The sequence below is a fragment of the Alexandromys fortis genome, unplaced genomic scaffold (genome assembly GCF_014885135.2).
Source record: "Alexandromys fortis isolate MF-2015 unplaced genomic scaffold, M_Fortis_MF-2015_v1.1 scaffold_66, whole genome shotgun sequence".
Classification (NCBI taxonomy): Eukaryota; Metazoa; Chordata; class Mammalia; order Rodentia; family Cricetidae; genus Alexandromys; species Alexandromys fortis.
In genome coordinates, this window is record NW_026067950.1 from 2,077,377 (window position 1) to 2,099,654 (window position 22,278).

The 22,278-nt window shown below is 49.9% G+C and overlaps 1 protein-coding gene across 1 annotated transcript in view; it reads right to left on the minus strand.

Annotated features, from left to right (window-relative positions):
• The window catches only part of Ubac2 (UBA domain containing 2), a 168,831-nt gene that overhangs the window by 15,441 nt on the left and 131,112 nt on the right, over positions 1–22,278 (minus strand). The window contains exons 7-8 of the mRNA XM_050150387.1: positions 18,102–18,347; positions 1,556–1,678 (exon numbers count right to left, since the gene is read on the minus strand). Of these exons, the coding sequence (XP_050006344.1) occupies positions 1,556–1,678; positions 18,102–18,347 (369 nt within the window). The remainder of the gene's footprint in view (positions 1–1,555; positions 1,679–18,101; positions 18,348–22,278) is intronic.

Genomic DNA, 22,278 nt, shown 5'->3' on the forward strand with positions numbered 1-22,278 from the left:
CCAGCAGTGTAGGCACCGTCTCCGCATCTGAACTCGGTCCCCAGTCAGCGACGCTGAGGGGGACATCTAGGTGGTGAAGTCCTGGAGGAGGAAGTATGTCACTGAGTCGGGATTTGAAACCAGAAGCCTCCCCCCACTTCCAGTTTGCTGTGCTTGTGCCTGAAGATCTGAGCGCTCAGCTCCTGCCCCTGCGCCTGACAGCTAGACTCTCCGCTCGGACACTGTCAGCACAAATAAGCTCTTCCTTCTGTGCGGTCTTGACCATGGTGTGTTACCACAGCAACAGAAGTAACTGACAGTCGGTGTGATCGCGTGGGTCCTGTTCCCAGTGGATTACACGGTATGACTCTTCTCATGTGGATGCTTGAAGCCGACATCACCAATGTGGCCGGTGGAATCCCTGTGATGGTCTCTGGAGTCCTTGTGAGACGCCATCGGTCATGGATGGGCACGAGATGTTCCTCTGGGGTTTCTTATCACCCTACCATGGAATCTACCACGTCTCTAAAAATGCCAGCTTACTTCCGTGGGCAACACCAGAGCTGTGGGTGTGCTTGTCACTACTGGGACATCAAGAGCAAGGGCACAGTGTGTGGACACGTGTGCTTACACACAGAGGCGCCCACTCACACCCACAGAAAACCATCATGCCGTGCACACACTGCTGACTTCATCCCAACCCCAGTTCTTGAACTACTCTGAAAATAACCTACAAACAAGTTAAGATTTGTGTGAGGTTTTAATGCTGTCTCGGTGTATTCGGTTCAAAACTTACTAAAATTAACCCCCTCTTCAACATCAGCATGTAATTCATCAGGATAAAGCTGGATCACGTTTCTTTGCAATTTTAAGACAGTTCCCTTTTTGGTAATTTACTTCTTGAACATGTAAAACATTAACATAATTTAAAATTATAAAAGTCAAAACCACACAAAGGAGCTACTCTCTTCCAAGATTCTGCTTCTCTCCCAACCCTTTGTAAGGAGCCCACTTCCTCCATGAGGTCTTGTTATGTGACCCAAGTTGTTCTGCAATTCAAGATCTTTTTGCCTTAGCCTCCTATATAGGATTACAGATGTGTGTGACAACACCCAGCTAAGGATGTGTGTATGTGCTCACACATGCGTGTATGCCCACGAAGAGATCAACCTTGGTTGTCCTTCATCAGCTGCTGTCCACCTTGTTTTCTGAGAGTCTTGCCAACTAGGCTAGTCTGGACTGCCAAAGCAAGTCCTTAGTCTTCCTATCTCTGCCTTCCTAGGACTGAGATGACCAGTGCTGGCGTTTCATACTCGGGACCTCGGGCTTTCATGGCAGGTGCTTTACCAACTACCTCTACAGCCCCAAAGTAAGCTTTGACTTCTTGTTGGTCCACACTTCATGCCTGCCTGCAATATGGATTAGACTGAGTACAGGTGTTGCTGGTTAGCCTGTGGTATGGATTAGACTGCGTACAGGTGTCGCTGGTTAGCCTGTGGTATGGAATAGACTGAGTACAGGTGTTGCTGGTTAGCCTGTGGTATGGATGAGACTGAGTACAGGTGTCGCTGGTTACCTGCTCCTCTGAAACTTCCAGGGGAGGAGATGCTCGTGGCTCAGACCGAGGGCCATCCTGATAGTTGATATTTCGTCGCTGACGTAAAGGAGGGAAAAGCCGATTCCAGTTGATCATTCCTCCCTACAAGACAGCAACAAAGGGTTGTCAGGAAAGGAACAGAGCCTCCCCACAGGCAGTCACAGCTTCAGCTGGGAAACGAAATGCCACGCTGCTCTGTGGTACTGCGAAAGAAACCCCACATCCCCAACACCTCAACCAAGAGGACACAACCAGCCCCTGGTATAGGCACAGAGAGAGGTGCTCTGTGCAGGTGAGCACACTAGATCCAACCTCAGCCTCACTGACCCTGTCCCAGGGTGGCCATGGACACATTTCAGGAGCTCCAGGCTTTGCAGGACATAATGGAGACACAGACACAGAGCAGGAAGTGAGAAGAATGCCAAGGCTCCTCCCGCAGTCCCGCCTGACATCGGGTGATACAGCCACTTCGGGCTTCACACCTCAAGAGAAACGCACGGCACCATCCTCTCTAAAAGAGCCTGTTTTTAGCTGTGTGCAGCTCTTTGAATTTACTAATTTAGAAATGTCTATTTTAGACATCTTAGACTTCCTGAGAATTTATAGACTGTACAAGTCTGAAACCTTCCTCCTCAGAAAGACCTAAACCACCCGAGGAAAATACTGAACACTGGCTGAATGTAACGGAAGAAATGGAAATCCTAAGGTACCAGAAACAAGTAGACATGGAGAACCAGAGCAGAAGCAAGGTAGGATGTAGCCAGCCAGCGGGCCAGCCAACCAGACAGGGACGTCAAGAAATCAGAGGCAAAGCCAGGCACAGAAGAAGCCAGCCTCTTTAATAGTCAGGACTGCGGTGACGGCCAAAGACACAGAAAGTTAAGGTTAGACTTCTGTCTCAGCCGGCATGCCAAGTGTGCTCCACAGATTAGAGACCAGAGCATAGAAGCAGCCAAGTATGCTCCACAGATTAGAGACGAGAACATGGGAGGCAGCCAAGTGTGCTCCACAGATTAGTGACCAGAGCATGAAGGCAGCCAAGTGTCCTCCGCGGATTAGGGACCAGAGCATGAAGGCAGCCAAGTGTCCTCCGAGGATTAGTGACCAGAGCATGGAGGCAGCCAAGTGTCCTCCGCGGATTAGTGACCAGAGCATGAAGGCAGCCAAGTGTCCTCCGCGGATTAGTGACCAGAGCATGGAGGCTAGACTGTTAGAACTCTGAGACGAGGATACTTTCATGTCATCGTGACAGGGAAAAGATTTTTCAAACAAAAATATGAATAATGTGGCTAAAAATCATTATATTAGCAGTAAGAATGTACATGAAAAGTTCAGCTGTTGTTGACTAAAACAAAACAATGGAGTTAATGACAAACGGCATACATATTAAAAGGAAATATTCACAACATGTAACAAACAAGAACATCCACATATACAGAAACACTAATGAGAAAAAACCCAGTGACAGGAGTCAGCAGAGAGTGTGATAAATAGACGTTTACAGCAGAGGAAGCCTCAAGTAACAAATACCTACTACTGGGGAAATGCAAATCAAAGTACGGTATCTCGCAGCAGCAGGACAAAGTAAGTCCAGCACCAGCAGCTGTGAGGACGGTTAAGATAAATGTGAGGTGTATGGCTGCTCAGGACGGTGCCTACTGGGGAGCCGGGGAGCCTCGTCTCGGGATCGGGGAACTCTTCCATGCTAGCTCCCGCACCTCCATCTCTGGGAGGCAGCGAGGGCTGAAAAGGTCCTTTAGGAGGAATGTCCTGGGAGGCAGTGAAATGACAGGAGCCCAGCTCGACCGTCCCCCTGCTCTGGAATACAGAAAGGTTTTCAACAGAAGGTTCCAGGAGCTCTCGGCTGTCAGGCGCTTTCACACAGGTAAACATGAACCTCTACAAACAGGAAGCACTTCCCTTACGCTGTCTTTTTCAAAAGCAACAGCCACACATTCACAGAGGTGGAAGGAAAGCTTGCATTTTCAAAAGACATTTTATGAAATACTAGTTACTGACAAGACGATTTCTAGAGAAAGTGTCTCGTGCAGACAAACAACTGCCCCCACTCCTGAGCTAAACAGCAGCGACTGTTTCTAGCATCTTCAGCAGAAACTGTGAACAGGTATCCACGCTGTCCACAGCGTGGTGCATTATGGGTGAGGAGGCTAGACCAGGCTCCATGGGCTGGGCACACGGCCCTACACTGGAGCTGATCATCTGCAGGGAGACAAGACACCCAGAATTAGAGAAAACAAAACAGTGACTTCTGGCATTTCCAAGGGAAGACACGAAGCACAGCCAAAGGGCCAGAGAAGCCCTGAGCGAACCTCAGCCAAGTGTGGCCAGGGCACGGTGGACCTCGGTCAAGTGTGGCCAGAGAAGCCCTGAGCGAACCTCAGCCAAGTGTGGCGCTCAGGCTGAATCAAGGCAGAGCTTAGCTATGGGGAGAGACCAGGTATTTCGTCAGTGTGCTCAAGGACAGAGCAGGAACAAAGTCACAGAGCAGTCTCTAGCACTAGAATGCCTGGGGCTCAGACTGCAGCTCTGCCTCTGCCTGTGGGATCCTGTCCATCAGTTTCCTCAAATGTACAACAGGAACAGTTCCTCGTGCTCAAGGAAGGGGGTGTATGAAGATGTGATGAGACCGCTCTACATGTAAGCATTTAGGACAGTCTGAAGACAGCAATCAGTCTATGCTGCTGTCTTTCTTCAGCTTGCTATGGACCCTCGAGGCCCTGACGGATGGAGGGTTGGCACACCCCTCTCCCCTGCTGTCTTGCCAGCCCAGTGTTACCCAGGACAGCTGGAGCTACTTCCTTATCCAAGAGGGTGCTCTGAAAGATTGAACTGGGGAGTGCTAACAGGATATTGTGAATGTGATGTCTCAGAAAACTTAAATGCTTCCAAAGCACCCACACTGAAAAGGTGGCCTCTGGGGAAGCTAGAGCTGTCCTCAGTTTCTCTGTCTGGAGCATGCGTTATCAATCGGCTGGGAGAGAAATACGGCTCTCATACTTGGGCTACTGCTGATAGACACTGTGCTGGAAGACTGAAATGGTCAAGAGGTCAGCACCAAATGTGATATGAAGGGCTAAGGAGAGGCTCAGAGGCTAAGAGCTCATACCATGCACTCTCTCCGTGGTCTGGAGCTGGCTGTCAGCACCCACATCGGGCAGCTCACAACTACATGTAACCCTCACTCCAGGGGATCAGGTGACCTCTTCTGGTCTCCTAAGACACCCACATCCACACACGAGAGAGACAGAGAGAGAGAGGCACAGACAGAGACAGATGGAGGGAGGGAGACACACACACACACAGACACAGATATACACACATACAAATCAAAATCAAAATGACTCTGAAAACGGAAATGACCGCTCAGGGACCCTGTGCTAGGGCCGAGGGCTGAGGCCTCCTGACCCTGCCACAGAACAAGGCTCTCCAGGGTCTCTCCTCATGGCACATACCGGAAGCACAGGCGTGCACAGCGTGGAAGGCGGCAGGAGCAGCTCACAGCCAGCCTGGAGGAATGGGGGATCAGTCCCAGGCCATTCCTGACCACGGCACAGCACTGAAAGCTCTAGTCCAGACCAGAGACGGCCTAGACCTAGTGGGAGGCTCTTATGGAGGACACTGCAGCTACGGTGTCCTTCCAGCCCCATGGCCACGCCTCAGTGTCCTCCGGAATCTCCTCATCTCGAGTCCCCTGAGGTTGTGTTTCAGGAGTTCCTTCTCCATGTTCTGCTGACAAGCCCTCATCTACTTACAGGGCTTCAGGCACCGTATTTGTGGTGAGGATTCTGGCCTGGTAGCTATAGGAACAGGTGTCCTGGAAATACCTCTACCTAAATGTTCCAGAGGCACCGCACCCGGAGCACGTCCCAAACCCACCGCACCCGGAGCACGTCCCAAACCCACCGCACCCGGAGCACGTCCCAAACCCACCACACCTGGAGCACGTCCCAAACCCACCACACCCGGAGCACGTCCCAAACCCACCTTCAATCCTATTTCCACCCCATGCTGCAACCCAAGAGCGATATCCACACCTGCGCCCAGCAGGAGCAGGCCTAGCTCTGTCCCCTGGGACCACACTGCTCGGGTCAGGTCGCTTTCCAGGGTTTTCCTGTGTCCTTCCTCTATTTAAAAACCCTTCAACCACCCCTGATGTTTTAAAGTTTTTTCTATTTTATTTGTGTATGTGTGCGTGTGCATTTGTGGAGGTCAGAGAACATACAGGATTTTATTCCACCATGTGGGTTGTGGGAACCGAATTCAGGTCGTCACACTCAGTATCCAGGGCCTGCACTTGCTGAGACATCTCACAGGCCCCACATGCTAGCGCTAAAACGGGAGAATCACTCTATTTTCCAAATTAGAAAAGGAATCGAGAACAGCGTTACTGTTTTCTGCGCTGCCAACCTCTTTACTGTCTGACGGAACAGGAAGAGGACGGGCGCACACTTGCATCGTTCTGAAGCAATGAAGATGAGCAGAAACCAAAGGGCAGCACACAACAAGTCTCCCATACACTACAGACCACACTCTGACACCATCAGCAGGTCCCCGGGACAAGGGCTTTCCAGGCTGCTGCTTCTAGTGATCTTCGTTACTAACCCGCCCTCGGCTCCTCTGCTCTCCCCATGAGCGGGGCTCACTATCCGTGTCTATTGCACACTGACTGGCCTGACTCCCACACAGCTATACCCTCTGCCAGGGCTCAGACTCCGCTCTGTTCTGTGTAGGCCTGGCACATTAAATCCTTGGGAAACAGCCACTGCATGGATGAGTGGACAAGGACACAACGAAGCACACCGCACTGCTATGCTACAGGGCTCTCTCAGCGGAGATACACAGTCAGTTACAACCTGTAACACTAGGTAGTGGGCTAGTAAAGTAGGTGGGATGCAAGGGTGGGAGGGCTGGAGGAAGGAGGCTCACAAAGTAGAGGCTGAAACAGGCTCCTCAGAGCGCAGCAGTAACTACAGGTCTCCATGCCGCTCCCAGAGCTCCGGGGGAACTGCAGCTGCCCAGTAAGCATGCACACGCTGGGATTCACTTGTCAGCATGCAGCATGCTGCGGTCCTAGGAGGGGCCAGGTGAACAGATCCACAGAGCTCAGCTGAGTTGACAGATGCCCAGGCAGCACCCGGGATGGCGCAAGGCAGCCCACCCGCCTGGGCACTGATAGCAAGTTACTAGCTTAGAGGAGGGAAATACTGTCCAAGGCCACTGCTCAGCAGGAGCTTCCTGGCAAAAACAGAGGGGAGAAAAGAAGGAAGGTTGCCTCCTTTACCACACATTTAAACCAGCAATGCATTCTTTACGTGGCCAAGAAATGGGAGGCATAGTACAAGGCACAGAATAAATCCCCATCTGAAAAAAAACAAAACAAAACAAAACAAAATCCAGTCCACTGGCAGTATCTTGAGGCCATGAAGCTTCAGAGAAAACCCCAGAAGGCTGTGTGTAGAGCGCCTCTCTTCCTGTGCATTCAGCACAGGGCTCTGTCTGCTCCTCAGGCTGGGCAAGTGTCAGAGCAGTGGCGTAGGAGGAACAGGGTGACCACTGACCCAGAACCCCACGGGGCTGTGATGGCTCTCAGTTTCAGTTTTTCTATGGTTCATCTTGCTGACCCGTTTTTGACTGAGAGCCTTCAGACTGCCTGGGTTTTCCAGCAGGTCCCATGGTGGCTGGATAGGAGCTCTACATTCTGCTGCTCAGGGGATGGCATTTCTGGCGACATCGCCATCCTCAGCCATCTCTCTTTCCTCTCTGCGGTCATGAGCCTTGCTCCTTTCCTTGGGTTGGCAAGGCTGGGGCCACAGCAATGTTTCTGGAGACTGACCTGGGGACAAGGGGACACCACGGAGGGGTACAGTGGCATGGGAAACCTATGTTATAGCCCCGAATAGGGTTCAGCAGTCCTTGCAAAGGACTCTTCAGCCAGCACTGAGCCTGCAGACAGATGGCCCAGGTCTGCTCCTGAAAGAATGGAGACACCATCATGGCTTGCTCTCCTGAGACAGGAACTACTTTCACGCTTCAACATCAGCTGCAAACTCTGCTGTAAATATTTTCTCTTTGATTCAGCAAACAGGAGATCTGGCAAATCCTATGTGGGGAGCCACGGGGGTGGCAGGGGCACCCTGGAAGAAGAGGGCTAAGGTTCTATTTCAGCTTCTGTGGTCACCTTGGCCACAGGCTTTGGACACTGTGGGCTCCTGTGACTACAGGCCAAGTCTCTCTCAGGAGGTTGTGATAACTGAGGATGCTAACGCCTACCCGTGACTAAGTCACACAGCAAATGCACTTCTGGACTGTTTGTTTCAGCCACCAAGGAGGTGGTACAGTGACGTGTGTGTGTGAGTGCGTGCGTGCGTGCGTGCGTGCGTGTGTGTGTGTGTGTGTGTGAGAGAGAGAGAGCGCGCATGTGGGGTTTGGTGTATATATGTTGTGTGCATGTGTGGACTGTGAGCATGTTGGGGGTGTGAATGCACGTGTGTAAGAGAGAGAGAGAGCGCATATGGGGTGTGGTGTGTATATGTTGTGTGCGTGTGGACTGTGAGCATGTTGTGTGTGTGTGTGTGAGTGTGCGTGTGTAAGAGAGAGAGGGAGCACATGTGGGGTGTGTGTGTGTGTGTGTATGTTGTGTGTGGAGCGGGGGTTAGGGGCTCCACAGCCCCAGTCTTGACTGGAGAATCTCTTGCACAGTCAGATTACACTGCTTCCTAGGTCGAAGGTATCTTTCCCCTCTCGATTTGACTCAGTGCTCATGAACACCACACACAAGTGTAGGGCGCACAAGGTAAGGTCTCACACATGCTTTCCAGAAAAACTAGGAACGAAAGCACATTGTCCAGCAGAGGCAGAGTCCACTCCTGCCCAGTACCTCCTTCTTTCATTCTTTTGTCTGCCAAGTATTTGATCGTTTTTTTCCTGCCTAACTTTAGTTCTATACAGAAATTAGTACATGTTAAGTCAGAACCAGAATCACCCCTGGCACTTGGGACTGGTACATGTTTTGACAGAAACAGAGGTGACTGTTGAAAATGAGAGAATGACTCAAGATTTCCCCTTCTATTGACATCCCCTCCCTGAGATGCCATCCATTTTCATGTCTTCAGCAATCGGCTCTCGTGCCTGGCTTCAGTAAGCACTCTGCCAGGGCGAACTTCAGCTTTCTAACGGCAGCCAAGCTCCTGCAATCCTTGGCGGCTCTTCTAGGCTCAGCTCTACGTGTATCTCAAAACACTCACTCAAGGATGACAGCTCTTCCTTTATGGGGTCTGCCACTACCTGTGTCTTTGCTGTCCCATTCTGAGGTTATACCGTTGGCTTCTATTCACACTTTCTCCAGTGTAACCTGCACACCACTGTGGGCAACTGCACACAGCAGCAGTACAGCGGAAAAAAAAAAAACTGTCATGATGTCTGAAACATCCGTCCTGTTCTAATGGTCCAAACCAATCCTGTCTTAAAGTATTTCCTCCACTTCCCAGAACTCTCCTCACGTAGTATGCCGTCTCTTCATGCAGACCTGTGTTTACACAAGTGATCTGATCCCTTGGAATATGTGTCCCAATTTTCCTGGGGCTTTCCCCCCTTTTCTGCACAGGCCCAATTTTTATTTCACGTCCACATCAGTTTCACTCACCGAAGTCCTGCTCCCTTTCCTCTGGCAGGCTCCATGGGACCTGGAGTTTGGGTTTCCACTGGACACAATGGCAAGCCGAACTAGATGGTTCTAAAGCCAACTGAGTACATCTTCTTCCCTGGACTAGTGAGCATCTTGGAAGTTGGGCAGTGTTCTCCCTGTTGGAGCAGAGCCTCCGTCCCTGCAGAGTGGCTGTGGGCAGAGCTCCTAGTCCCCCATCCCCACTCTCCTGAGCTCCTTTGGCAACACTGAACCATGAGGGATCTGAGGGAGAAACAAGCCCCTCGGGTGTCAATCTTCTAGAGTCAGAGCCGTGGGTGCTGTCCTCCCAAGGAAGGCGGACGGAGAAGTGAGTGTCTCTCATTTAAGGGATGTGCTGAACCCTTAAATGAACAAAGCATGGGCACAAGTCTGGGCAAAGTGTGGCATACACATGGAGCTCATGACTTCATTAGGAAGATCTTGGCAAACCTTGGTTGGCCAACATGTGTTACAATCTCTGGAAAGAGGCATGGCTCACATCTGGAAATTACAGGCTTCTGGCACATGCTGAGGGCTCGGAATGCTGGGTGCAAGGGGGAGACTCTGTGAAAGCCTAGGCTTCTCAAGATAAAGGAGTTCCAGTGAATTCTGTCTTTGCGACCAAGAAAAGAAGGGCTGATCACTCTAGTCTATCCACATCTAACATGACGCTTCCTGTTCCATCTCTACTCTCATTGAGGGTTCTAAAAAGTATCGAAAAAGTGAGCCGAGGGAGAAAATCCAACAGAGAATTAGAGTTGATTATAACTTTTGGACCTTCAAAGAAAATCACCGTCACTTACCTACCCCCTTAAACACCATGAGACTGTGTAGTGCTCCCCTTTCTCACCAAGACACCAGAACAGAATGGAAAATAGAAATGATTTTCACGAATGTCACTCAATGAGTCAGGTTTGGAAAAGTGTTAGAGTTTGACTGATCCTATCTCTGGGGCTGAATCTCGTCAGCAAGGCCAGCGAGAGCAGTGACAAAGCAGGCCTACAGCCGCCATCCGCAGCAGGCTCAGACCGCCATCCGCAGCTTTCGGCTTCACTTCACCCAGAACAGCACTTGCGTCTCGTTTTCACTTAACTGCAGATTTTTATCGACTGAGCTCTAGTGACTTTTCCCACATCTGACACGACACACTCACACACTCAAGGGAGAAGAGTCATAAAGGAACCGGCTCTGGCTGGTTAGGCTTTGTTGACAAAGAAGCACAATAATTTGATGAGAATTATTTTCAAATCAAATCACATCAAAAAGTGAAAGAGCACAGCCAGGTGCAGAGATGCGCGTGGGCCAGCCTGCGTGGCATCACCCGAACTCGGGCCTCCGTGGCCTGTTCCCACTGGGTCCCAGCGGGGACGTGAAATGTCCTCATGGATAGAGGCGCCACTGCCACCTCTGCCTGATGATGACACAACACTTTATTGTGACTGTCTCTTTCTCTGTCACATCAAGGTCGGGACACAGTGCCTGGCTCACAGCTACCATACAAAGTAATGTGTTCCGTATGGAGTTTTGTATACACAGGCACACGCACACACACACTTTGTTCTCCCCTCACCCCTCTTTCTGGCCCCGTTCTCCCCACAGCTACCATGCTCCTCTGCTTTCATGTCTCGTGTATCCACTGCTCTGGACACAGAGTTTCCATTTGGATGCTAACAGTGGTCTGTAGCTGGCTGTGGTGATATTATGTAATTCTGTGAATGAAAATTAGTGACTTGCACATTTCACGTGAATTACTCAACAGAATACTTTCCTATACCAGAAACATTTATTAAATAACAAATACTTATTAGTGAAAAGGCCTTTCATACTGTGCACGGCAGGTGTGAGTCATGCTGCAGGTTGGGAGGCACCTGACAACCCTTCTGCGGTGGAGGAGGAGAGAAACAATCTTCACAGCCACAAACTCTTACTGGGGTAGGTGAGAGAGTAGCTAAGGTGCTTCAAGCCAGTACTGAGGGGCTCACTGCACTGCACGTGTGAACGGTGGTTAGATGTGGGGGGGCATTGACACCTGCCCTTGCATGAATAATGACTACTTATCACCAAAACAGGCAGACGGGCACCCAGGAAGTCCTGGGCAGCCCAATGCACGCAGCAGGGGAATCGCTGATACCAGCGGCCCCAAGTCTCCAGGAGGCTATACCAAGCACCGTGTCTTCGCACAGGGTTCACCCGAACCCCGCTCCTACGGGACACCTGAGGGTAAGGTTCAGCCTCAAGTGTGTGTTGTGCTACACGGGATCACCAGGGAACAGGAAAATGGTTCACACGAGTGAACAAAATGCCGGGAACCCAGGTTTTCCATGAAGAGTAAACTGAAAGGCGCTGGCTGCATGCCTCTAGGGCAGGCATCACACACTGAGAGGGTGACGGCCATGCAGGACGTACTTACCCTCTGAGGAGAGGCAAAAATGAGGCCGTTCTGTAGGGACAAAAAGATTGCTTAGCTCTGAACTGTACAACAAAAGGCGGCCTGGTGTACAGGTGATATTATGTTCAGCTTTGTTCTAGAAGTTGAAGCTTTTAAGGGAGACAGGTTAGCTCCCAGGTCTGGACCATGTCTCAGGCATCCTGAGAGGTACAGAATGTGTGCCCACGTCATGGCAGTGACCTAAACTCCAGAGATCTTCTGATCCCTCGGAAACTCTTAGGCCATCCTCTATCCCCATGACAACCATTAGACTGTGTGCGGCTCACCCTGTCTACCCAGAGCTGTCTCCCTAAATGCTTTTTTTTTTCCTTTTCATTTTATGACTGTGCTCCATACTGTGAGCATATAGGTTACTCAGAAAAGCTACAAACTGTTTTGGCCCACACCAGTCAACACAGCACTCCTAATGGCAGATGCACGGTGGTAGGGAAGGGGCTCTCTCAGCCCCGAAGCCATTCTCCAGGAGACACCACTGGCAGTCTCAGATTGAATTCCAACACTATTCATGGCAGTGAAAACACCACCAGATTCAGCCACACCACGCTGCACGACCTAACCTGATGCCACACCAAACCCTGCACTGCACCTGTACTTCTGACTGGCTGCCGAGCCCCACAACTCCCTCCTCTAGTTGATAGATACTCTAGATAGAGTATCTATCTAGGTTGATACTCAGGGAAACACTTATATCTACCCATTTATTGTGATGGCTACAGATGACTGGGCAGATGGAAGAGATGCACGCGGCACAGCATGGGAGGCTGTGGGCTCTCTCTGGGCGCCACCCTCTAGAACCCTCCATGTGTTCTGCTATGTAGGAACTACTTAAAACTTAGTCCCTGTGAGTTTTTGGTTAGGTCATGAAGGCATGACTGATTAAATCAACGACCATTGCTGATCAGCCCATCCCTCAGCTCTTCTTCTGAAGGGAAAGCTAGGTGTTGTCTCTCATCGTAAAGCCAGTTCCCCTGGCTGGGCCTCTACCAAGAAGAGCATCATGGGGCTGGGCAGGAGCTAGCTGCTCAGACACCCCCACTTCACAGCCCAGGAAGCCTCTAACCTGTGGCTGCCCTACATCTGCCTCTGGAGTGCTGGGATTGCAGGGGGACAGCTGTGGTCGGCCACCCCTGACCTGTCGCTGTCACCTCCTTACAGCAGTCTCAGTTCCCACAGTATTTGGGGACCCTAGTCTTTTTCTCTTGGGGCCCTTGCACCCCAAATGATGACCTCTTCCTTCAAGCACCCTAGACTACGGGGACACTGAGCCTCAGGGACACACGGTCTGGCAGGACCTTCAGGAGCTGTGGACTGGGGGAGGCGGGACGCGGACTGGGGGAGGCGGGACGTGTCCTGCACACTCGCGGGGCAGTGCGCTCACTGCACTAGAGCCCAGAAAAGCACAAATGGGGAAAACTGTCTTCTTTCCTCCACGAGCTCCTGTCTGGCGGGGACTAACACAAGAGCCCATGGCTGGCAAGGAGGTGCAAGGACGGGCAGAATAGTCGGATTTCTGAGTCTGTAACTAGCCTGGTTTACATAATGAGTTCCAGGATAGCCAGAGTTACATAGTGAGACCCCCACCCCCCATACAAACACTGGCCCCGGCAGCAGCAAGCCAGACACTATAGGAAAGTGACTGTGCCCTACTGGAGCCAGCAGCTGTGTCAGCCCAGAGACAGGAGGCTGGGAGAACAGCGCTAACATGTCAGTGCCGCCGAGTGAACTTACTGATGACAGACACACATCATAGACATCAGACACATTAAATAGTAAGGACAGTTTTCAACTCAACTAGCCCAGGGGAAAAGCATAACTGCTTGAAGAGGTGTCCAGAAGACCCGTGGGAGGGTCGGAGCACACGTGGAGCATCACCACGTCTGGGCTTCCTGAATACAAGGCTCCTGATACTGACTCTGTCCAGACATGGGTCCCCAACCCCAGATGAGGAAAGTCCTGGAGAGACGACAAAAATCTGCAAGAGCAACACAGCTGAGGAGCAACACTCGCAGGAACGTGAGGTCACCGCCAGCAACGCTTGCTTGTGGGAACGTGAGGTCACCGGCACGTTGCTACGGCAGATGTGAGCGTGGGCTATCTCACACCAAGGCACGGGTTGCACAATGCTTCTCAGTGTCCTGCCATAGTCCCCTCCCCCCCCAGTGCCTCCCTCCTGCGGAAGCTCCTTTGTCAGGGTAAACACCTGCTCTTCCTGCTACAGCTCTTCCCTGGCAACCCTGTTCCTGAACTTCCTGCTTTCTTCCTGGCTGCCCTGTTATCCTAAACATGAGCTTGGTCTGTCTGTCATGACTTGTTTTCAGCTTGCCCTTGCAGGACATCCGTGTGCCTTTCCAGCTCCGACTTGAAGTAACCCTGTCAATAGTTACAGCATACACACTTACTCATCAGTTCCCCAAATATTTGCTAAGCTCCTATTGGTGCCCTATTATCCATGCACTGGGGAAGCAGACAGCCTGCTCTCTGCATCCCATCACACTGCGTAGGTGAGCTGGTCCCTGGTCAGAGCTGGGCTAAGTGCTAGGCAAAGAAACTGGGACCCAGTGGGAGACTGAAAAGGCTTCCCAGAGACATACTATTTGTCAGGAAAACTGGAGAGTGGATGGGAACCAGGCAGGCAAAAAACAACAACAAACACACTTTTCTCTGTGTGGTAGAGCTGGGTGGCTGCAGGAGGTGAGAGCTCTGATGACCTGAAAATAGCTCAGCAAGGCTTGCGGTGCACTGTGGGAAGGAGGCAGGGGCCGTGTGTAAACTACCCTAACAGCTAAGAAGAACTGCTTGAAGAGTTCAGGGGAGTGATGTTTCAGAGACCACTGATGGAGCAAACGACGGGGCAGACGCTGCCGTAGGAGCAGGCAAATGAGGCCATGGGCATGAACTCAGGTGGTGGAGATGATGGGGGCAGGAACAACCAACCGGTATAAAGGAGACCTGACACTTCACTAGAGCAGGGGCAAGGTGTGGAGGGGTGGAGTGCTGGGCCGCTGCAGACAGGAGCAAGGAGCAGTACCTGCTCAGGAGTCAGGGCAGCTTGTGGGCTGAAGATGTTGGGACTGAGGAGGGGCAGCGAGTGCAGCAAAAATGTGTCTCTGGGAGACCCCAGGGCACAAGAGCACGAGTCTATCTGGGGGAGAGGGAAGGCCATCCCATAGATATAAACTGGGTCCAGGAACTTCAACGGCACAGCCTTGGGGCTTTGGCCCAGCCGTTACCTGCTTGGTGGCCTTGTGTGGCCTTGAAAGCAGCTCACTGAGTGAGGGGAGAGCTCCAAATAGACGGGCAGGACTGAACTGGGGCCAGGGGCAAGTGGGTGGCAGAGCACACGGTGTCCTTGCTAGTAATACGGGAAGCGCGCCAGTCAGCAAGTGAGGCAGCGAGCCCTGCAGCGAGCCCTGCGGACTGGCTGACCTGAAGCTCCACAACAGATGGCAGCCCTAGGTCCACCGTAGGATAAGCATTAAGAACAAATGTGTTGGAAAAATCTATGAAAAATAGCCCTTCCCCCCAGATCAGTGTAACTGGCATACAGAGGTCTCACTCACACACAAACACGGGAATCTTCCATGATGGTTTAACAGGCAGAAGATTACTGTGTACTGGTCTACCATGCATAAAATAAAGGGTCAAACAGCCTATGAGGAAGTTCAGCAGGCTGTGGTAATGAAGCTTAGGAAAATAAACCTAGAAGGCTTGGGGCAGATGCCCTTGGCTGTCCAGGCTGCTTTCCTGCTCTGAACTTCAGGCCCTTGGAGAGCGGAGAGACCTGGCAGACAGCAGAGAGAGCCCCAAACAAGAGCTGATGCCATTCCCAGCACCAGTGGGAATGCATTCTCAGGGCGGAAGAGAGGGTGGGTAAAGAGTGTGTGGTGGACAGAGACACCGTGTGGCATCTGGAGGCTGCCCTAAGAGAACATGTTGGCTCCTGGGGTCCCAGGCAGGGAATATATGAATTGCAGAGAACTATATCCCCACAGAAAACTATGCTATACTAGAAACCGTCCAAGAATAAAGTGATTTCAGTGTGCCCTGGAAGCCCAGCAGAAACCCACTGCCACAGTGAAAGGGCACACCCGGGGTCAGCACGGGTAGGGCCAGAGGGCACAAGGGTGTGGGAAAGGCAGATATGCCAGACACAATGCCAACCACGTCTGTTGCACCAACACGTCTCCTAGCTCACACCTGCCACAAGCTGTGAGCCTGTGAGGACAATGGCCAAGTATGGTTCAGGGATATTCTTGAAAATGCTCAGGGCTCTTCTCGGGCACTGCGCAGGGAGATCTCGGGAAGGCAGAGGGGAACTCCTCCCACGGGAGGAGCTGGTTAGTTCCCTCAGTCTTCCACTTAGCATAAAGAGCAGTGGCCTGTGGGTAATAAAATGCAGCCTGCAGATTTACTGGGTTGGTCAACCAGGAAGCTGGAAGGTAAGGGCCAAGGAAACCCGAAGGAAGGCAATGAACACAGCTAAAGGGACTCTTGGGAAGTGTGTTGGCTGTTTCTATGTTTTCCCAGATTAATTCCTACCACAGACATCCATCATAATAAAGGCTCCAAACAGGAGGCGGAGGGAATGATAACAACCTTATTATTGCCCATCTAGATACTGGTTCAGGAGGAGTAGCCATGGCGACAGGACAGAGGTTATACACCCCATGTACCCACTACCCATGTACTGACATCGTGGACTAGCTAATCTGCCATCAGCAGACAGCAGTACACTTGATAGACCACTCAAGAAAAAATGAACACGTGGTGCCAACCAACAATGGGCACTGACTTTGCGGAACCATGAGTCTGTTTGTTGAAAGCCTACTGCCTCGGCAGGACGGGATTTAGAAACAGGGTCTTCAACGGTTAATTAAGGCCAAGTGAGGTCATTCAGTGGGCCCTAAACCAAAAGAAATGGTTTTCTTATGAAAAGACATTAGGGCACAGAACATCATGCCCCAAAGTCTGGCACCTTGATGTGCTGGGCTCTTTGAGGTAAAGACTCTGGAAGCCTCTGAAGCAAGGTCTCTCTAGCCTTCGCCCACCATCCCATCCAGGAGTAAGGCACAGAAACCAGAATTTCTTTTCCCCAAAGCAGGCCACTGACACTAGAAACCCACTCACCACGGTGCACCACAGAACCTACAAAACTCCCTTTCCCCATAAAGACTCTCATCTCGGAGGGTCCTACGCTGTACCCAGGAGGGGAGGAAGCTACAAAGGGGCCAGGAAGACTGAGCAGCCAGGCCTTGCTAGGCTCTCTACGGCCATCCCACCCATCCTTCCCCTCTTCTCGAGGGTCTTGTGGATCCACTGCCCCCTGTCAACCACAGGCTTCACTCCTGCCTGTAGACAGAATCCTTCTCACGCAGCTCCGTGCTCTGTTCTCATGTATGGAGCTGAGGTCATCAGTCCTTTCCACCCCCACATCTCTGAGCTCCCTACAAGAGCACGTGCCAGCTGTCTTCGAACATGTATGTCATACACCTGCATCGTGTACTCCGAAGTGACGTCAAAGTCAGACAGGTCTGTACGGACGACTCTGGTTTCTTTCTCTTCTATCCCACACTCCCTTCCAAAATATAAACCCTGGAACCCACATTCCCAATAGGGGCACAAAGACATCAGACTAGACAGAGTTCAATTCTGTAGGCCACTGAGACCTAAAGCCCTACCGCCTCACACCTGGGGAAGAAGGCAGGAGACAGAGAGAGGGCAGGAGACAACCCTGCATCTCTCAGCACCCCAGAAGATGAAGGAGGAGGCTGGAAGTGAAGAGCCCAGTGTCCTGGCTCATGCAAGTGTCCAAGAAAGATGCCAGACACTGGCTGGGTCGAGAGCAATGTCTCCTTTCCTTGTGCCCCTTGAAAGACAAGTGTTGCGTTGGAGTTTTGTGCAGTGGCCCCTGGCTGCTAATGGCACACATTTATATGATGTAATCACTGGCTGTTCCCGTCAGGCTTTCTTATCTGTGCTCACTTTAACCCAGGACAGTCATGAAGCTTTGCGTTCGTTCCTCATCCAGGGCACATGACTAGCCCTTTAACAGGAAGACGCTGTGGCTTTGACAAGATTACAAACACTGATACATATCCTATCTTGCTAACTAGGTTGGTGTTTCTCTTCGAAATAATGCTAAGAATGAGAATGTCCATTCTGATCAACTGCTCAGCTTGATGTATTCTGTTACCTTAAAAACAAAATCCCTGACACTGACAAAGGCCACCCTGAGACCTAAATTCTCAGTCTCCTGCAAACACATCAGAACTCACAGGTTCACACGCAGTGCGCACGCACACACACACACACACACACACACACACACACACGCACGCACGCACACACGCACGCACGCACGTCACACTTCAGGGCCGGCACGCAGGTCTCACCTGCTGCTGCCTTTGCCGTCTCACTTGTGCGAACTGAGAGAGCATCAGCTGCCGGTCAAGTTGCTCCATCCTCTGCTGCCTCTGGATGTCCACGGTGGCTCCCATCCCAACTCTGGCCTCGCTGGTTGGCTCTGAAGAAGAGAAAATGGGCTCGAGGGCCCAGGAGGAGAACCGGGCCATCCTGCCAGGGATGCGAAGCAGCTGGTGAACCTGGAACACTTTGCGGTCATAGCACAAGCCTGAAATCTAAGAGAAAACACCCAGCTGATTGTTCAAACGTAACAAAGATTGAGATGGTGTATTTAACCATCTTGTTAATTGATAGTGACGATGTCTCCAATGGCATTTTCTAGTTGTGGCCACGTGGCCGAGCACACAGCACTCCTAAACACTCCTGCTGTGAGAGCACTACTTGACATACAACCAAAGTGGACTGAATTTAGGAAGACAAGCTTGCTCCATAATCAGGAGTTAGCAAAGCCTGACCACTTCACATACCACATACAGACAGTTGTAAGGAGGATATCTCAATTTTAAAAGAAATCCAGGGGCTGGGAGATGGCCTGGGCAGACAAGCATGGAAACCTGAATTCGGTCCCTGGCTCCCAGCGAGACCTGGCTGCATGTGCATATACCCCGTGCTGGGGAGGCTGAATCATATGAATCCCTGGGGTTCACCGACCCAATAGCCCGCAAGCCCTAGGTCCAAGTGAGGGAGCCCATCTGAAGAAGCCAGCTGGACGATCCTGGGGCAGATACCAAGATTGACTTCTGGCTTACATACAAATTAAGTTACAAAATACAAAAAAGGTTTGATTATCCAAACAATCTCACATTGGAGCAACTCTGTGGGGCCCCACTGGCAGATGGCCCGAGGGACACACAGGGCCAGAAAGGAAGGACATGTAACCCCCAAATTTACCCAAACATGGCTCTTTCTCTAAATGTTCAGTTACTCATTAATATTAGTTAGCAATAGATACTCGTGGAAAATACTTTTTACAAACAAATCTATTTGTTGTAAAGATCGTTACAAAAGATATTTACATAGAAGGAGAAACCTCAGGATTTCTTCTTAATATGGCTTTTTAGGTAAAAATCATCATACATATTCTTTTAATACATAAAAAAACTTTAACTGGGTGGTGGTGGCTCTCGCTTTTAATCCCAGGACTTGGGGTGAGGGATGTAGATGCAGGCAGATCTCTGTGAGTTCAAGGCCAGCCTGGTCTACAGCATGAGTTCTCGGTTGCCAGCACATCCATCCCTTCACTGGCATTGAAGCCGACTTCTTTGGGACTCCAGCACGTACAGAGGGCCAGCTGGGACACTGGCCTCATGGGACTGAGCAGCTGCTGGGTTCTTGTTTGACCCAGGCTGTAAGTCATTCCAATAAATTCCCACATATAGATACATATTTATAAAAATTCATATACATATAGAATGAACCCCCTTCTCCATATAAATATAGAGGGGGTTCATTCTATAGTGGTATAGTATTTGTGTTGTAATAAATAAAGCTTGTCTGAGATCAGAATGCAAAGCAGCCACACTAGTCAACCATGCAGACCAGGCAGTGGTGGCACACACCTTAATCCCAGCAGTCACACTAGTTAGCCATAGAGGCCAGGTGGTGATGCACGCCTCTAATCCCAACACTAGAGAGAAATATAAGATGGGAGGAGATGGGTCTCAGTCTCAGTCTGAGGATTCGTGGAGACAGGATCACCACTTCGGTCTGAGGTAAAGGTAAGAGCTTTTCTGATCTTCAGTTTGAACCCCATGTCTCCGGGTTTTTATTATTTGTGTTACATCTAGCACCCAATGTTTGGGGGTACGAATTCACAAAAAAGCAGTTTGCCTGTGGTTATACAGCCACCTTCATAGGCTGGAGCTATACACGGCCGAAGTCACAGCCCTACCAGCTAGGCGTTTCTTTCTTCTCTCCTGGGAGGCTCTCCCTAAACCCCCTCCTCAGGCTGATGTCAAACTAGTGGCTGCCTTGAAATCCAGTCATGTTTTTACTGTTCTACGAAGCAGCAATCAGCCTCACGTCTTTATCATCATCACTGGTGGCAGATTTGGTGAGAAAACTGAGAATTATTTAAGGGAGGAATGAAGAGAGAGATTTTTCCCACATTAAAAAATTGGGAAACACCATTACAGTGGGAGTTATGTCTCTGTATGATAATTCGCTGAACAGTTTGAAGACAGAACAACCAACCTTAATATACCCAGTAACCTTACAGGGAGTACCAAATGCTAGAGGCTCTGAAGAGCTGAAGGGATTCCTATGGCAATGTTAGATTGGAGGAAGGAAGCAATTGTCTCCTATGGCATGCACTCACCTTTTGTGAAGCAAACGTTAAGCGTGTGGTCAGCTTGTAATAGAACTACTCCTAAGACTGGACAGACTTGGATACAGCTGTTTCAGAGCCTGGTCCACAACTGCAGTGGAGTACCTAGTTCAGTGAAGAGGCTAAGACTATGGAACAACAGCGTAAAGCTAGAGGTAAGGAAATCTCCTAAGATCAACTTTTTAGAGAAGGTTAATATGCTACTACAGAAAGGAAAATTGTACATGATGACCACACCCTGGATTTATGCCATGCAACAGCTCTGAATTCTTGGGACAGAATTGAAGACGTAGGAAAGAAGATTGAATTATTTACTAAAGTCATACAGGGTTCAAAAGAAACCTTCACAGATTTCTTACATCAGCAGTAAATAGAATGATACCAAATTCAGAAGCTAGACAAATAGTAACTGACGTACAGACTTTTGAGGATGCTAATTCTCAATGCAAAAGGACAATTAAAGGCAAGATGAGCACCCTTGGAAGACTGGGTTTCAGATACAATCAATACTAAATCTCATGCCGATGACACTCGGATAGGAGAGGTGATTTCTAGAGGTTTCAGTTGTGGCAAACAAGGTCACCTTGAAAGGGATTGTAAACAGGGTGTTCCTAGAAGCAATGTTTTTTTTTCCAGGCATAATCCACTCAGAATGCCCCTCCCTTCTGGATGATGCAGAAGGCCACAAAGGTAGGCACTGGACTAAAGAATGTAGGTCAACAAGGGATATTCAAGGTAACTGCCTGAGGGGCCTCTCGCAGGCCCCTGTGTCAAATCTGGTTCAGTCATTTCCTGCCATCATAGAGGAAACTCCTTACAGAGCAATTAAAGATCCTAATGCCTATTGTAAGAAACCATCCTGCTCTAGATAACAGAACAGCTAGAAAAGAGAGAAAAAAATTCAGGAGAAACCATAGTTGAGTATTTCGGCAAACTTCTATGAATGAACAATGACCAAAACTATAAATACGAATAAATGACATTATCATTGAAGGCTTGGTAGACACAGGTGCGAATATAACAATTTTACCAGAATCTTGGCGTCCATATTGGCTCTTCAGGAGATAAATTTTCAGTTTTTAGGAATTGGAACTTTATCTCAGGCAAAGCAGAGTACAAGATGGGCTGAATGTATAGAGCCAGAAGGATAGAGAGGAATATTAAAAGCATATGTAGCTAACATAGCAATGAATTTGAGGGGATGTGATTTGTTACATCAATGGAATACTCAGATTAACATTTCCCCAATCTTAGAAACAAACCATAAATTAAAATATGTTTCTGGGAAAAATATTACAAGATAGTACAAAGAACAGCCACTGGTCACTCATGTTGTACAAGAACAGGGCACAACAGCTGCTGATCTCCCAACAGCCCCACCTTTAAATTGGTTGTTAGACAAACCTGTACGGGTTAAGCAATGGTCTTTAACAACAAAGAAGAAGCTGCAGGCTTTAAAATAGCGAGTACAGGAACAACTAGATTCTCAGCATCAACTAGTCCTTGGAATTCTCCTGTATATGTTGCTAAAAAGAAATCTGGAAAATGGAGAATGGTAACAGATTTAAGAGCTGTTAAAAAGGTGATTCAACCTATGGGCTCTCTACAGTCTGGAATCCCTCTGCATCCTCTATTGCCTAAACGACAGCCTCTTATAGTTACTGATTTAAAATACTGCTACTTTACTATACCTCTACAAGAAAAAGAGAAAAATTAGCCTTCACAGTGCCTACTTATAACAATTCTCAGCCTGCTAAAAGATATCAATGAAATATTCTCCCACTGGGAATGTTCAATAGCCCCACCCTGTGTCAATATTT